We start from the raw sequence: 18,689 nt of genomic DNA on the forward strand, positions 1-18,689 counted from the left end.
TCCTTCCCACCAACTTGGGTTTTGAGTGGGGACTGGCTGGACCTATGTTTTGATAACAGAAGGAGAGAACAGGGTGAAGGCAGAAGCCATGATGAGTAGAGATGGATGTGTCACAAAACAAGAAGGAAAAAACCAGAGACAAACATCTTACTCTGCAATAACAAATTGTAAATCAAATCCAAGGTAGTACTTTATGACAGCATAGAGTCATGACAAAAACAAAAACCAAATTCACAATAAAAAGGGGAAATAGGATAGGTTTTCCCTTTAGGTACTTCTGTAATGTGGTCTTCTGTCTTACTTGGGGGTACTTAAGACTTTTTGGTTTGAACAGTCAGCTTTCTGACTTGCAGTAAGTGATTTAACCTTTCTGAAGAACATTAGTTGTTTCAGCTGTATAATGGAGACGGTTAGTGTTGAGTTGTGAAAATTACAAAAGATAAATGAAAAGTGCTTAGCACAGTACTGGCACCTAGGAAAATTTCAGGAAATAATAATGATAATTTTACTATTACCTACCGATCTGCATGTCCATGCTTGAAAATGTCTATAGTGGAGCTTAGCTTTTGATATACTTAACCATGTACGTTTTGCCCTGTCAGAATTCCTACCCTCTAATGCCCAGGAGTCAGCAGTAATCATAATTTTTTTCTTGTATCTGCATGTCAAATCATGTATATTATATATTATCATACAGAGTGTTCCTTGGGACTGTTGAATTATCATAACCACTAGCCAATACTAGTGTCATCTATGGAGTCTATACTTGGCTTCACAATGTACTAGGTATTGTTTCCATCAATCAGACCAATAAAAGTTAGTGACCACTCTTTTAAGTTACCCACAGACCTCAGTTGAAGGTCCTTTGTCTCTTCACTTATTGGTGCTAAACTCTTCAGAATATCATGGGTATTCCTTTGGTTCTCAAAAAGGAAACACATAAGAGGTACTTAGTAAACCATTTGAAAAAATCAGCATCAAGCTCTTAGTTGATTATTATGCATAGTGATAATAAAAAGCCCCCAAATCCCTAAAACAAACAAAAAAAATACACTGTCTTTTTATCCTGTACCCTTTCACTTATTAAGATACTACAGAAATAACCAGCCATGGACTCAAAAAGAAAACTTAAAAGTTAACAGGCCCTGAGAACGTCTAAGACTCTTTCATTCAAAGCAAAGTACTAAATTTTGTCAATTATTTTGGCCAAAGACTCTATTTTCTCTTTCCTTACTTCTTCCCCTCTCCCTTCTTTGTTCTCATTCTTTTCTTTTTAACTATGCACTGTGGCTGAGACTGAAATAAGACTGTTTTTGTTCCATGAAATGAAATGTTTGTAGTTAACATATACAGGTTTTCCATATTGGACATTGTGGTTGTTGCCTCTTTTTCTGGCAAGTATTATGATTTTTAAATGCATATCTTCTATTTCTATTTAATACTAAAAAGTATTAAAAAGCCTTTGAATATGAAAAAAACAAATATGCTTATGGAGAAGCAGGCCACACCCACTTGTAAGGCAGGGACACTTGGATCAGGCCTAATTTATTTACTGATGAACTGGTTCACAGGCAGAAAAGAGCACAATACAGATTAATGTGACCAGAGAAGTAAAGTTTCTTTTCTTTTCAGAGTATATTTCTGGAAACAACCCTCTCTTATCCATAGATTTAATAATTTTGGAAGTTGCATCCATCTTGTGACCACATGTAGCATCCTGTTGTTGACTTGAGTGATGCCTGAGCAACCCGAAATGAGAGATGCAAAGAGTCAGGGTCCTTCACAACTCCAAGTCACTGAATGAAACCAACTGCTAACTATTGTACTTCTGGTAGTGAAGAGAAACAGTTAATTCCCTGTAGTGTTTAAGCCAATTTCAGTTGTACTTCCTGTTACTTGCAACTAGATGCAGCTTGAAAGAAAGAAGATGCCTTTTTTTAGTCAAGCTATATATGAAAAAGCAAGTGATAAAAGCATCTTCCAGTTCTAAATATTTTTGTATCAAACCTATTTTGCTATTTTTCTGTCACATTCTTATCCTGTTAGCTATTTGGCTTCAATTTGTTTTTTTGCAAGAAATACGTCAAACTGTGAAAATTGGATTATTCTATAATTGCAGGGAGTAGGCTTCAGTATGCTTAGTTGTTATTCTATAGAAGGCAATTAGTAGAGGTTAATACCAAATGAACAAGAAAGATAACGTTCAGCAAATAAAACATACAGTAAAACAATGTATATAATAGCGCACTGGTTTTATTGATGGCAAACGAAAAAATTCTTTCTTTCACTTGTAAAAAGTATTCACCTTACTTAATCCAGTACTTTTCCCTATTCTTTGTGTGAGTAGAATTTTTTCCTCCCCAAGTCAGGCTTTTTTTTCTCCAAATACTAATATTCCCAGGCTGCATCGTATTCTGAAGAGAAAGTTGCTCCATCAACAGGTTTTGATCAATGATGTTTCAGTCAACAGCTCCTTTCTTCACAAAGATTCTATTTAAAGAAGAGAGAGAGAAGAAGGTAAAATTGGACCCTTAAATTGACTTTTCCATACTCTAAATAGATGTCTTCTAGAACATGTCTGTAAGTGTAAAGTGATTGTATAAATATCAACAGTTTTCATGTAGAATAAATTAGACACTGTTGTCTGGTTTATAAGTACTTTCTATATAATAATAATGTAAATCAAAAGCAAAATCATTTAAGATGGTATTTTCTTTTATACAATTTTTTAAATACTAATTTTACTTATGCATACAAGAGCTGGGGTTTAGGCAAAATGTGGGGGGATGAGAGGATTCCCTAAACACAGAGTGGGGAGAGAAACAGGGAGACCTACTTAAATACTGCCTAGAAGAGCAGCAGGCCGGCCAGGAGAGAGAGGTCTGCTGAGCCATGTGGGTTAGCTTCCTGCCGGAGATCAAACTCATGTTGTGGGTGGCTACAGATAATTTCATAGCGCTGAGGCATAACCCCTTGCACCACCAGGGTTCTTATATAAATTCTTAAAGTACATTTCTGTCACTATTGGCACATTTATTACTAGCATGCTGATTTTAGCAATTTAGGTTAACTGAAAACTTTATAATAGAGAATAACCTTTAAAATAAAGCCAGCCTTGGCCCTCCCTGGTGGCGCAGCGGGTTAAATCACAGCACTAAGAAGCTAAAGCCACTTCCGCATGAGTTTGATTCCCACCTGCCCCGGAGATGACCACATGGCTAGGCAGACCTCTCCTGACCCGCCCGCTGCTCCCCTCAGTAGTGTACTACGTCGATCTGCTTGTTCTGCTCCCCACTCTGTCTCTGGTGAATCCTCTCACCGTCCCTGCACCTCTGGCCTGTACCCTGGTTCTGTATGCATAAATAAATAGATATTTAAAAAAAAAAAAAAAAGACAGCCTGCCAAAGAAGTATTTCTACCCAATGCTACTAACTTCTACCTCTCCTCTGAAAACTTCTGGGTAGATTTAATCTGCTACATCTTTTATTTTAGTCTGTAACCTCTTCTTGTCTGCTCCCCACTTTTTGCAGCTACCACTCTAAATGAACCACTTTGTGGGGTGATGACAGAAAGATATGAGAAATACCGTTTGCTTCAGTTCTATTTCAGCTTCAAGCATAAAAGAACGCTAAGGCAAGAACAGGTAGGGTTCCCAAGGCAGCATACAAATAGCTTATAAATCTTCTGAAGTACACAGCCTTCCTGTTTAGAAAATAAAGAGCTTTGGGCTTCATTATTCTCTCATGATGCCTATTCTGCAGGCATCGTGGGGTTCTATAACAACTCTATAGTGATCATTTCTTTGACCTTGATTTGAAAAATTCTGCAAAGGTATGCTGGAAAAAAAAAATTGTCAAAGAAAAAAAAACCTGACATTAAAAAATGCATCTTTTACCAGTTAATAATGGTGTTTTTAATGGTGGACAACAGAAAATAAATTCATGGCACTTATGTAGCTGTCTCTTCTTAGCGAGTAGTTTCAAGTGTCTGGGGTATCTGGTTAATAAGTGAAACTGTGAAGACCAGTCTTTTATCAAACAAATTAACTAGAAGTGAAAACTCAAAGTGAGTGTTCTTATAGTGCACAGCTTCAAGCGCTGACTGACACTAAGGAGTTTCATGCTGATGTATCTTACAAATGCTTCCCACAGTGGTTATTTCTCTCTCTCACGACAGGATGTAAAACTTTAACCACTCTTTGACTGGACCACTGCAATAGCTTCTTAGATTCTTCCCCTCCTGGTGCTATACCTAATAACAGTATTTCTTTCTTTTTTTTTTTTTTAAAGATTTATTTATTCATACAGAACTGGGGTACAGGCCAGAGATGTGGCAGGTGAGAGGATTCACCAGAGACAGAGTGGGGAGCAGGACAGGCAGATCGACAAAGTACACTGCTGAGGGGAGCAGCAGCCAGGTCAGGAGAGGTCTGCCCCACCATGTGGTCACCTCTGGGGCAGGCGGAGATGGAACTCATGCGGAAGTGGCTTTAGCTTCTTAGTGCTGTGCTTTAACCCGCTGCGCCACCAGGGAGGGCCACCATCAGCAGTATTTCTTAAGCTTAATTTTGATGATAGGAATCTTTAGAAATTCATGACAGCATCAACCACATCAAAATCAAACTTTTGATTTAAGTAAGACATATTGTCTATTGCTGCCATCAGCATTTTTAAAACAAAATGTTTTGGTTCAGACATTCTCTTGTACAAATGGAAATGGCTTACTATGGATTCTACTTATTTCTCTTGGTAAGGTTTCTTTTAGAACATCTTCAGAGGACTCTCCCATACTATGAAAATGAAACTTAAAATTCATCTCTGAGATCTCCTTTTACTATGTGATATCTGGCTCCTAGGATTCCAATCTTCAAATACAGTTTTAGTCAGTTTTGCCAACTGAAGAAATTATGGGTCATTCTCTATCCATAACTATTCATATTTCTAAGTTGTCTGTAATGATTACAATGACTCTGGGACTAGAACTTTCAAGTTTTGAGTCCTATCTTCCTCCAAGGCTTGAATAACTTGCCACCAGTTTTTCTCAGACTTGGGCCTATCCCTTATATTACGCCCTGAGAATATCATCTGTCACCTAACCCTGACTCCTTGGTATCATTTGCTTTATTAATCATTGATGTTTCCTTAGTAGATGTTGTCTCTGTGTTCTTGTTAGTCATGGGTGTTATCCTTAGTTCAAGTAGAATCCATTCTCTTTTGGGGAAAATGTACATATAGTGTAAGGTGACAGTGAAGGTATTATGAGGCTTTATTTTAAAAAGCCCCACAAAACTATATAGGTTATTCAAAGAATAGGTAAAATATACACATTAAAAAAAAACACTTTATGAAAATATCCTAATTTAATGAGCAATGCTAAACAGATACTATGTGTCATCCATCATCTAGCAAAGTACATAAACCATAAAAAATTGCCTATGAAATAATGTTATTTTAAAGTAATAATAGAATCATTTTATGTGCCTCTCACTATCTTAAATAATTTTGGATAACAGAACCTTAGAAAAACTTCAGCTTATAGTACAATTCATATTTATATTTTCTGAAAATCAAATGACTGCCTAAATGTGTATCTTCTTTTTAAATTGTTAATGGAAACTAGGAATGAGGGCAGGGGGGGAAAGAAAATATATTTTTTTTCTCAAGAAAGAAATAACATTCAATTGTGTGCAAGAACAAAAATTATAATTCTTATTTTTTCTAAACCTCCCATCCAAAGAAAGTATATAAGAAATACTGACTTCTACTTCTTAAACTTACTTAATATATTTGCATTAAAAAGTGAAATAAGTAACATACTTTTTCAACTAAGATGACAGGTGTCTTATTGATGTATTTTTGGGGTAAATTTTGTGGTGAGAGGATTTTTAATGATACTATTATGGGACTATACCCCTTACCTCGTGTCAAAATTAATTTTCTTAGGTCAGAAATCCAAAGTTTCTATGGCAGATAGTACAATCTAAAGCAATCATCTGGGATGACAGAAGCATTCACTCAAGGAACACAGAAAACCAGTAAGATTGTAGTGTTTAAGTTGGTTAGGAACAGTTTCTTTAGTACTAGTTGATTTGAATTAGCTACAATGACATCAGAGTTATTTCATTCTAAAAATATACTAAGAAATATAAAGTCTTTGTTCACCAAAATAAGATGCCTAGTTTACTCATTTTCTTGACTTTTTGGCTATATCTCTTTTTCTTTCTATTGCAGATGATTTTCAGAGAGCAATTCTGTATAATTCTAAGAGTTTCTAGATTGAGAGCATTGGGCTCAAAAATTAAATTTGAAAAAGTTAACATGCTGTCTTCATTCAATTCCTAAAGATACACAATGAATAGATTCCTTTTTCTTAGGAAAGCATTAAATAAATTAGATTAAACAAAAAATTAATTCAATTATCATATTGATAATTAGTCAGTCCTTCGTTTCCTTTTATTTTTTTCCTCCTTGCAAACTTCATAGTCATTTTGAAGATTGTCATCACCTTTAATAACAGTTGCAGTAAGAGTTTAATAGAGAAAAAAGGGGAAAGTTTTAGTGGAAAAGTAATTTGTAACTATGGTATAATTTTACATAATTTATAGTTGCAAGTTTTAAAACATCGGCTGATTTTCTATCATATTATTATAAAATATTAAGAGTTAGACCTACATATTCAAAAGGAATAGTATCTTTTATTATATGAAAACCACCTTACAATGTCAACTTTACCTTTTCATGTTAGTTTCGAGCCCGGGGAGGTTGATAAAACTGCTGGGTTGGGCGAATGGATCGTCTTGGCTGGCCATCACCTCCTCTACGGAACTCAAGAGTTTGGTCGTAGGTGCCTTCTTCCTCCTATTTGCAAAGTGTAGTGATTTAACATGTTCAAAAAGCTCCAAGTTTCCTAAATTAAATACACTTTACGATCCCCACTTTCATATACCCTCTTAAGCTGCCCTGAGATTCACATCTGTCAAGTTTTATAATAGAGGGAGGCAAGGGAAAGGAGGGGGAAAAAAAGGCAAGGACGTTGTTTAAACTCTGTTGGTCCTTGGTAATGGAAGAATGAAGTTTTTAGTGGCAAGAGAATCAAATATAAATTCTAGAAAAGGAAACTATTTCCACATAATACCATGAATATTTCACCAAAGGAACCAATGTGATGAAAACATAAATGCAAGCATTATGATAAAATTTTTCTTGACTATATAGACTTCTAAATATTTCTAGATATTTATTATGAAAAGGGACTTCTGTCAGATATAAAAAAGGGTTTGAAGAGCCAGAGAGTGTTCACCAGCTGTCTGTCCTCATCTGATGAAATCTCCAACATCGTTAAGACCCTTACATCTAGAGACAGGAAAAAATAATGAATTGGAATGAGGGGAATACAATTTACATAAAAAGAAAGCTTCATGCAAGACACAGCAATCGCCACAGTATAACACAAGCTACTTTCTTTTCCTTTACTTTCTTACTGAGAGGGCAGATCTACCAGGTCAAGGGATAGCATGGGAAAATTAGGATAAGCAGATTAGACAGCCGAAGAGTATAGTTAATTATATTTGAAAGGACTCTGAAGCAACAGAAATGTAGCCAAAAGCCACACTGGTTTCTTACTGAGTGCTGCCACCCTGTTATTTTAGTGTTTTTAAATTAATGCTTCCTTTTAAATACAGAGGGGGAAACTAGCTTTCAGTTTCATTTATGACAGAGACAGTATCTATTTCAAAAGCAGGATTTAAGTTCCAAATGAATTATCAAAGTACAATAATTTGTATAATTTTGGAAATGTATCCTACTTCTTCTTCATCCTTTTATCTTTGAATCTTCTTCCCCCAAAGACTGCTACTTTTGACCCTGTAAGTAACATAGGCATAGACTTGTATTCTATTCTCTACATTCACAGACCCAACTACACAATTTTATCTGGTAGACGCAGACACCTCTTAAGGTAATTTGATTAAATCCTAGTTAGAAATTATATTTAATATTTGGCATGAATATAATTATCATTATTAGAATTCCTCCATGGTATTCTTAACATTATTTCCATTTTATATAAAGAACAATGAAGCCCAGAAAAGTTTTGGGACTTTGTCCAAACATTTCTAAGGCAACCTGGGTTTTCATTTAAATATTAATGCTTACAGTAAATCTGGGTCTGCATCTAAAAGAAATAAACCAATAGCTAAAAAATTAATAATAATCCTTAAAAGGCCATCATCATTAAAATAATAGGATGGGATGGAGAAATTTGACAATATATTTGGCATAACTCAGTAACTACATTTTAGAGAGAAGCTTTTAAATAAGCTTTCTCTATATCTTTGATTAGGAGCATCAGCTATGATGTCTATAATTTAGTAAAGCAATTAAAATGCAGGAAGAAAACTGGAAAAAATGTTCAAGATTGAGAATCTTTTACTATTATTATTTTGGTCACTGTTTTGAATGAAGATTGTCAAATATTACAGCTAAATTTGAAAAGGAGATAAGTTTATGACACATGACAATATTTGAATCATTGCATATTAACTAAATAAGATAACCATGTATTGGGTACTGTAGGAGATAATTATTTCAAGAATTGGAACAGAATGCTACTTTTCTCCACATTCAGCTATAAAAATGCTGGAAGACATTTACATGTTTGTATTTTATCAATAAAACACACCATTAAAGGTCGGATATTACATTGACTAAGTTAGCTGGATTTATGTAATATGACATTGCTATTTGAAAAGCTGTCTGAACTGTGTTTAAAAGATTCAGCTAGAGCCAATTAAGTGGTTTTACAGAGATGACCAACTATAAGATTCCTTTCACATTATTTGATGTTAATCACAATCTTTTTGAGCAAAGCAGAAACAAAAAATATAAGTAATTCTGCTAGCTTGGCTTTCATTTATTGACAAAAACATAATCTTGTTTTTTTTTTAACTTTTAAAAATTCCTCTATCCGAGTGGTCAAGAGCAAAACTGGTTATCCTCCACAACCACTTCCTGCAGCCTAATAGCTAGAGTAATTTTTAGCTCTGAATACCTTTTTTCCATTTTATGTAACACATAATTTAACTGAGCAGGTAGTTTGGAGTCATTTTTGAATGAATACATACTTTGTCCTTCTTCTATCCTATCTTTTTGCTTTAGGTTACAACTCAAAAAATGTAAATTTCATAGTTCATAAACATAATAAAAAAAATATGACACTGGTTTGAGCTGACAGGGTCCTGGAAAGCTAGGTATCCCTCTAGATTTGACAGATGAGGAATCTCTAAACTGCAAAAGAGGAAGTGATTTGCCCATCACAGAGCTCATTAGAGTGTATTCTGACCAGGGCCATTTTGTTTCTCTCTCAGGCAAGATATGTGGTCATTTTCATAAAGTAAAACTGTGCTTTCTTTTCAAGTCTGTATTTACTAGTTTACTGACCCTTTTTAATGAAAAGATACAAAATCTAATAGTCATCGTGACACCAAGCATGAATGATATTTAAAAGAAAAGAAAATAGTCACAGCACCAATGCAAAGGAAATTTACAATTTTGTCTATAAAACACATTTGACAGATCACAACAACATCCTCTCTGCATGTCATCTTCAGTCTCTCACTAATGCATACTGCATCACACACACGTATTCCCTTGATTATAAAAGAGCTAGTCTACAAAAACTCATTGTAAATCCATTACTAGGAACCTGGACCTTATCTCAGTAGAAGGTGTGAAACTTACTCAGAATCAGGGTCTCTATGCAATAAATAGTATGGTGAAGTGTAGTTAAGTATGCAAACCAGTACACTAAGTAAGGTGCTAGATCACTGGCTCTCAATTGTAGTGACTGTGCCCCTCAGGGAGCATTAGGCAATGTCTGGGGTCATTTGGGGTTGACACTACTGAGGGGTGTTATCTGTTGGGTATGGAAACACTTTTGGTTATTATAAACTTAGGGGGTATAAACTGGGAAGAATTATTACATTTAATGAGCAGAGGGCAAGGATACTGCTAAACTTCCTAGACTGCACAGGGTGGCCAACACAAATAAGAATCATCCAGTTCAAATGCTGGATGGGAAATGAGGTTAAGTTCAAATGAGGTTGGGAAGCCCTATGACAGCAAAATGAAAGAAGAGGAAACAGAAGGTGAATTACCAGCTCACCCTGAAAAAATAATTCTGAAAGTCAGGAAGTTCAAGTTTGGCATCCTTTCCCTTTTTATTGATATCTCTATTTCTGCCTCTGCTTCTAAAGCCTAAATGTTGATCCAGTTTTCTATGGAACTTCATTGTATGGGGATCTCCATCCGCTAACAGTGTAATGTTTTCCTCTATTCTAGTTACATATTCATATTAACCTTCTGAATTGTCTTAAATTACAGTTCCTTTAACATTTTCCCACTGTCATAATTCTGTGATGAGACAATGAGAGATTATTTGTTTGGTAGTAGAGATGGTAATTCTCTTTATAAAACAAACCCTAGAAAAACTTATTATCACCTGGTCTTTAATAGCTATTCTGATACATAATTTAACAAAACTTCTAGTCAGTTCCTTCTGACAGAATCTATCTGTGTATTTGTCACAAAAACATAAGGGAGTGTATTAAGTTCATATCACACATCCTCAACAATTCTTGAAATTTATGATAATTTGAACAATGAAATACTAGTGAGTGTAAGTCTCCTTCAGTGATTGACATATGAACTACGTAGTTTAATTCTAGGTCATTTCACCTGACTGGCTAGCTTGTATAGTCAGTTTTTAGAAATGAAGCTAATTTTAATATAAAATCCAAGCAAACAAAACATTATAAAGGCAAAACTATGGAGACAGTAAAAAGTTTAAAGGTTGCCAAGAGTTAAAGGGAGACAAAGGGATGAATAAACAGAATATAGGCTATTTTAAGGGCAATGAAACTATTGTGTATGATACTATTAAGGTAGATACATGTGATACATTGTCCAAAACCATAGAATGTACAAAAGGGAACCATGATGTAAATTATAGACTTTGGCTGATAAAGCTGTGCCAATGTAGGTTTACCACTTATAACAAATGTGTAAGCCTGTTGAATGGTGTCAGTGGGGGGGGGGGGAGAGATTATGCATGTGTTGGTGAGAGAGAGAACATAACTAAGAAGTAATTATTTGATCAAATAAGAACATAGGTCACATGATTCACATATGCACTTCACCATATTTCTGAATAAATGAAGGCAACACACCCAATTAAAATGAACTGGAAGAGAATCTGAGATTAATTTAAATATCTAATGAAACTGAGTTAAATATATACAAATTATTATTTATTTATGGGCAAATTTAGCACTCTTCTTCAAATGAAATTTTATACAGAATTCCAACATAAATATAGATGGGTTAAAGTTAAATGAGTATATGAGCAGTATTCCCTTAGCTTACTCTCCCTCACTCCTTTTAAGCTCTGTAAACCCCTAAGGCACAAATTTAAAAAGAAAACCTCTGTCAACTGCTGCTGTACATCGGGAACCAGATGGGTGAAACAACTTGATTAATATAAGAAAGTAAACAATATGAAGAATGGAATGCAGTTCAGCACCCTTTGACTTTGCTGTCTGAACTCCGAGAAATTAAACTTTACTTTCAACTTCTATAAATTAATTAAAAGTAAAGTTTAATTTCTATAAATATTCTCATTTACTGATAAAATTCACCTTCTATACTTAAATGGGAAAAAAAATCCTCAGGCTTCATTAATATGTGACAAAGTTACAAATATGATTTAAATAAGTAAACTCTATACTAGAGTAACTTATGCATGGAAACTTAGGTAAAAAAAAGATTCCCTATTAGAATAAAATATCATTAGAATAAAATAAAAGCCTACTCCTTAGAGTGCCTCAAAGATCATCTTTTTAATATATACCATGTCCAGTAATATTCTATTTAAACCAAGTAGCTTTTTTGTACAAGTTTTTATGTGCACATAAATCTTCATTTTATTGGCTTATATACTCAGTGGTGTAACTGCTATATCATACAGTAGTTGCCGGGTTAGTTTTCCTTAGTTTATTTTTAACTGAAGTAATACTGGGTACCCCCAGCAGGTAATACCGCCATAGTGAATCCACCAGCAAATCACCTATATTCCACCACCACAGGCCATTGTGCTTTCTCCCACTTTGTTGTTTTTTTCTCCCCAACCCACTCCCTGTGTGGTTAAACCAAATATTTAATAGCAGAAAAGGAAAAAGGGGGGGGGGCTCACTTATTTAAGACAAAAAAAGAAAAAAAAAAAACCTGACCTAAAATTTAATTACTCTTCAAAAATGGTGGTTGTGATAGTATACTGTTTTCATTCCTATGTCATGCAGAATTTCAGGAACCATGACGCATTTCACCGTGGCTATAATTTCCTATTTTTAGAAAGGAGTTTATTCTCTAATGTTACCCAAAAATCAAAATTGTTGATTATTCTATATGATATTAAAAAAATCACCTGAATACCTATTTCAAGGGTTTTACCATATGTTTTCCAACTAAAACACAGTCTGAACAAGACAACTAAGCTTTAACATAAAGGAAAATTAGAAGCTTAAGTGACAGTGAAAGCAAATACAATACTATTCATCACTGTACTTCCTCTAACATGAAAGTCTTATACACTTTAATGCAAAGTAAACAAGTTACTTTTTTTTGGCAGCTCAGTCACTCTTAAAAATTCAAAGGTTATATCCATATTTTAACTAGTAGGATATAGCACATACTCATACATTACACAACAAAACAGCAGTAAATATATCATCCTTATCAAATTCCAAAAGATAAAAGTACAGATACTCTGCTATATAAAAACATACCTGATTTTACTTACAACTTGAAAAAGAAAAAAAAGGGGGGGGGATGAACATTTATTTCACTGTGTCTAATTTTTTGCATTTTGTTTCATTATTCCTTACAGCAATACTCTGAAATATTTTATCTTATCATTTCATTGATGAAGAAACTAAGGCTCAGAGTAACTTACCAAAAGTAATATAAGCAGCCATGCTTCAATAAAACTTCTGTAGTGGACTATATGCTTTAAAGTTCTTCCCATGTATCACATAGCCTATTTTGAAGGTTTCTTGCTTCAGACAGTTTTAATTTTTTCTAACAGTAAGCTTATGGTCAATTTTAAATAAATTAATGATTCATCCCTAGGTCTAGTATAAGTATCACTTAAAGGTCACTACTGAAACTTAAGTGTGAACTTAACACAATATATAACACATGCTGATTTCCAGTGATACACTCCTGAAATGTATATAATGTTATAATTAAAAATTACTCCAATTAAAAAAAAAACCAGGCCATTATCTTTGCCCAAATACTATAATGCATTCCAAAGAATGAATATGTGATTTGTAACAATTGTACCTCTCTTAAACTCATTGCATGTTTTAGCTAAAGGTTAAATGAAATCTAAAAGCCTGTCCTGAAATCAGGGTAGGGAGCAAGTTTCCTCCTCTAAAAACTGCCAATCTACTAAATGATTTCCTAGAGAAACAGTTATCATGTCATAAGTGTTTAAGATTTCAGCCCCTTAAGTAAAATCTGAATCTGAAAGTAGACTCCATCACATATCCTACATGTATCACTCAACTTTTCAATTTCTCAGTTTTCTCACATAAAGAATAATAATGAAACCATAGGTTTACAACAGAATTGTAAGAGATAACACCTATATAAAGGGTGAACATGCATGTTGCCTATTGTCTGAATTTCATGCCTGCTACAATTAAACTACCTGGATTCACAGATTTTGCTAAAAATAAGGAACTTTGTTATAAAAATATTTCTTGAATTGCTTTGGGCAGATAAGAACAGTGGGGCATTCACTAAAAAAAAATGTTAATGTAAGGAGAAAGATTCTTGCTATTTGCTTTATTTTATTTCTTCTGAACTCAAAAACTATAAACAAAAATGAATAGTATTTATTATAAATCATTCTATTTTTACCATTTTTTGGTTTCCTATGAGGATTCTCTCTTAATTATAGAGAAAAAGGGCAAACTGAACTGAAAATTAGCAAACTGAAGGAGAAAATTAGCAATGAATTTCAAATAAAATGGTCACTCAAAAGTTAACAGATTATTTACATCCATTTCAAGTATTTTAAAACTTGCTCTAGACTATATCCTCAAAATTTTAGCAAATTCATACAAAGAAATTAATTTGAAATAATTCTTACTCAAAGTAATAATTACAACATTGTAAAACCAGACTTCTTTTTACTCTAAAACAGTCAACCTAATGCATTTTATAAAACTGACTACTTGGAACACAGTTATAGTATGCTACAGTGACTTATAATGCAGATTTAAGAGACAGAATTAGAAAAAATACTCCTGTGTACAGTCCAGATCTTTGCCATTAAAAAGTACTAAGGGTTGTAATGGGGAGGGGACATGAACTGACATGTCTTAAGTATCTGTAAGCAAAAATATGTAATATAAAAATAGAATTGCCCTTTCGTGAGAGATAAGGAATGTAAGACTGATAGCAAAAGAAATAAAACTTTAAATCTTAAAGCAGGCATAGGTCCAATGTAACAAACATTTTACATTTAATCCCATTCATATCCAAGAACCCATACTAACAATGTCTGTACGATAAATTAAAAGTATTTTCTTAGTGAAATATAAAAGATAAAATATGCTTTAAAAATCTTTATAAATTATAGGCTAGTTAATAAAACCATGGTTTTAGAAATGTGAAGTATCCAGAAGCAAATGCTCTGATTTCATCGGCTCTACAAAATGGAACCATCACAACACACTCAGATGGTTCTGGCTTCTTCATAAAAGCTCAGGCTTCCTTGGGCAGCCAGCACTAATGCTTTGAGTATTCTTCACTAGCACTAGAATGTGTAAATCTGCATTTCTGGAACTTCTTTGCCATATGAAAGATCTAAAATAAGACATGAAAATGTAATATACTTTTCTTAGTCTTCTATTTTCTAGAAGAATCAGAAAACTCAGTTCCTGAAATATTTTGTCAAAAATTTTCAAATCTCTCATCACCTTGATGATCTTTGTATTTACACATATCAATATTTACTATTCTATATAAATTTACTGTTCTACATAAATTAGTATTCAGAATATTTTAAGTATCGTCTACTTATTTCTCATGATGAGCAAATCCTATATAATTTGAGTGCAATCTTACCTTGCATTAATGTTTTTATAGTTTTTCAACCACTACTTGCTCATACTAGTTTTTGTTATCAAGCATAAATCTTGTAAAGTACATTTAACTCTATTTTAGAAGTAAGTGATTTTGCTAACCTAAATGAAAAGTTTTAAATTTAACCAAAACTGAAGTCCACACTTTATCGAAAGGTGTTATTTTAGCACAGAATTTCCACTGGTGTATTTGGATTAATTTTATAATAGTAAGTCAATTTTTATGACAAGCTTTTCCCACTTAGTCTGGAAATTAGCAGACCATTATCTGAAAGAGTAACACCCAGATGGGTGACTTAATGTTTTTAATCTTGAAACTATATCCTAGGCAACTTTAGAAGATGAAAAGAGACTAAATATATGACTAATGTTCTAGCAATAGAGTATTAGGTTAAAGAATAGGTTGTATTATTTCAGACTTTTGGCTACAAATATTTTTACTTCACTATTTAAAATTATTCAATTCTTAGGAACTAAATGAAGTAAATAAATGAAAGACACTATTAAAACAGAGTATCACAACCAGAAGAGGGTAGAGTAGGGGATGGGACAATGAATGAAGAATGAATAAAGGATGATGGTGGGTAATTTGATTTTGCTTTGTATGTGTGTTTTAGTTAATTTGTTCTTTAAAAAAAAAAAGAAACCCAAAATTTAAAAATTTAAAAACCAGATTGTCCCATATATACTGCTATGCTAAACATTTATATATATGTATGTATGTATATATATACACACATACATACACACACACACACACACACACACACATATAAACTCCCCACAAAAAAAAAGCCTTATTAGGCTAGTATAATTTCTCTCTCTATAAAGTGTAGGATCATATGTCATAGTATCAATGAATCAAAAATCTGAGTATCAATTCTTTATTACTAATTCAGTGACTTTTTTACTTAATGGCTCTGAACCTATCTTATACTTTTCCTTCTATGTAAAACGATAAAATTAATTCTTTTATAGGATTCCACTGGGCAGTAAATCAATTAATTAAAGACATACTGCCTGGTGTGCGTACCAATGAAGCAAGTCTTGAACAGAAGGAACACCAAACTTTATAGTCTCAACCATTTATCCTACCTTATCTCAATAAGTAACTATAGAAAAAGCATCTTGCTGTTATCTAAAAACAGATTACTCTTAGCATGTGTAAAGTAATGTGTTCCCCTGCCCCCCAGTGTTGACATCTCAAAATGTTAAGTATATGTGGAATAACTTTTTATTTAAGTTATTCTTTTCTAAATTAGGATACTTACTCAACTATGTTGAAGTTTAGATGACCAAAGAAATGAAAAGGTATCACAAAGATTTTCTCCATGATTAATAAAGAAGTGACTTAGTTCCATCTATTTAGATAAAGGAAAATCTACAGCATATACCACCTGATTTAATTAAGATTATCAAACATATATTTTGCTGTAATGTATTATTTCCTGGCTTAATGAAAATCAGGAACCATGTTTTGGTCAACTGTAATTTCACATCTAAAATGTTCAACAGAGACTGGAGGCCCTAATATACATGTTCTTTGGAGAGTCATTTCCTCATCTTCTTACACAAAGAACATAATAAATATTCCTCCCTATTAAATATGTATTATGTTCTTTTTGCTTTTCAAAAATGGCTATTTCTCTTTTTCCATTTAGCCATGGCTGGAACAATAAAAGCCAGAAAAGGTAAGATAGGCATAAAGTTTCTGTATTACAGAGTCAAAGTTTTTTTGTTTGTTTGTTATTTAATTAGCATGTATCTTTCTGAAAAGTATGAAGGCAAAACGATCAAATTAAAAAAAAATTGAAGTCATCCATAAGATCATTTAAAGTGCATTCCTTTATGCAATTTAAATTACCTTCCTCTTCTTTTCCTTTAGCTACCCACACACACAGTGTAAACTGTTTATCAAAATAAAAGTGAGACAAAGAGTTAAACAGTTCTGCTGGCCTATAAGGAAAAGACAGTAATATAATAGATAAAGACTATATTGTATCATTTGTAAAAGCTTAATGAGAAATCAACAGGACTAGGAAAGTTTATGGTACTCTCAACATATGGTACATGGTCAAATTTAACTTTCACTATGAATAAGGGCATCACAGTCTTTTAAAGCTGAAATGAGGAAGAAAATCCTGTCTAGAGTTAATCATTAATTTATGCAAACTGCCAGTTTTGACAAGAATCCTGCCAATGCCAAGCAGCAGTTACAGACAGAGGATGGGCTGCAAAGGTTTGTTTTACAACTGAGATAAAGTCACCACTTTATGAAGACTGTTCCAAACATTAGAGTTTCAAAGTGTGAAAAGTGATTTTTCACAAAGAAATTATAGAAAATTATTAAACTTTTTATAACTTTGCAGGCAGTACTATTATCAACACAACTTTTGCTACAAAAATGAGTTTACTTTGAAAAGATCTATGGTTTTTTACAGTAAAGCTGGATTTTTAAGAGTTCTGGTATACAAGTTCATTATATTTCTAGCATTTATATAGAACAGAAATTTCAATTAAAAATATAAAAAGGAAAAATTGATGAGCAGAGAGTGCAAAGTAGCAGTCTGGGTTTCCTTCCCAGAGCAATAATGGTATGGATACCCAACTCCTGATTTGGAAAGTCCAATCAGTAGTTATAGCTATAAACTAGGGTCAATAAATATTACTCTGAGAAAATGAACAATAAGAGGGTTGCTCTTTCCAAATTCTTGAAGGAAAACTAAAGAAATAATGTCACAGTAATTGAAAGCTCAGATGACAGGCAATTTCAATCATTCAATGTCCAAGTGGTTTACTGGGCAGCTATCACATTCCTTACAACTACCCTAAAAGGTCACATATTTTACTGATATTTTTTGGAGGAGAAAACAAAACTGGGGCGGGGGCGTTGGGGAAGACTATATATCTTGACCAAGTTATGTTGGACACTGAAGTCCAGGCTCTTTCCACACATCTCAGTAGATGCAAAGGCTAAAGGAGAGATTAAATTGATCAAGCTAAACTCTTACTTATATAAACCTTGTTTATATATTAAAATCAAGTAATATATCATTTATAAAACAAACTAGGTATGATATTATTTGGGTGCTATAGTTCTTACAGAGGACCACATTATCCACAACACGACCTACTCTGAGCACCATCTACTCTGAATGACTCAATTGAAAGAATAAATGACTCTGTGTGGGCTATCCTATACTTCCAATGAATTAATGTTAAATAAAGGGCTTAGAATAATGTTTAGCACAAAGTTAAGTATTCAATAAAGTGAATTACTATTTCACCATGGAAAGTTCTATTCTTTACAATGCTACATAAAATACAAACACTTATTCTTTTATTGATTTGAGTCAAGCAATTTGACTCTATTATCCCAGTGAGTTATAGAAGCTGAGAACTTAACACACAATACTAAACGTGTCTTAATGTAGCACTTTACAAAGTGGTTTTACATTTATTACAAAAGAGAGGCTGAAGA

The 18,689-nt window shown here is 33.3% G+C and overlaps 1 protein-coding gene across 3 annotated transcripts in view; it reads right to left on the bottom strand.

Annotated features, from left to right (window-relative positions):
- Positions 1–2,223: 2,223 nt before the first annotated feature.
- Positions 2,224–18,689, bottom strand: part of TDRD3 (tudor domain containing 3) — a 115,133-nt gene continuing 98,667 nt past the window's right edge. For 2 of the 3 annotated variants that reach the window (XM_012723278.1, XM_012723277.1), the window contains exons 14-15: positions 6,732–6,857; positions 2,249–2,490 (exon numbers count right to left, since the gene is read on the bottom strand). In XM_012723278.1, the coding sequence (XP_012578732.1) occupies positions 2,460–2,490; positions 6,732–6,857 (157 nt within the window). In that variant the 3' untranslated portion in view covers positions 2,249–2,459. Of the gene's footprint in view, positions 2,491–6,731; positions 6,858–18,689 lie in introns of all 3 variants that reach the window. The other variant, XM_004680108.2, reaches the window with a different exon arrangement.

The sequence above is a fragment of the Condylura cristata genome, unplaced genomic scaffold, assembly GCF_000260355.1.
Source record: "Condylura cristata isolate star-nosed mole 26May11 unplaced genomic scaffold, ConCri1.0 scaffold00010, whole genome shotgun sequence".
Lineage (NCBI taxonomy): Eukaryota > Metazoa > Chordata > Mammalia > Eulipotyphla > Talpidae > Condylura > Condylura cristata.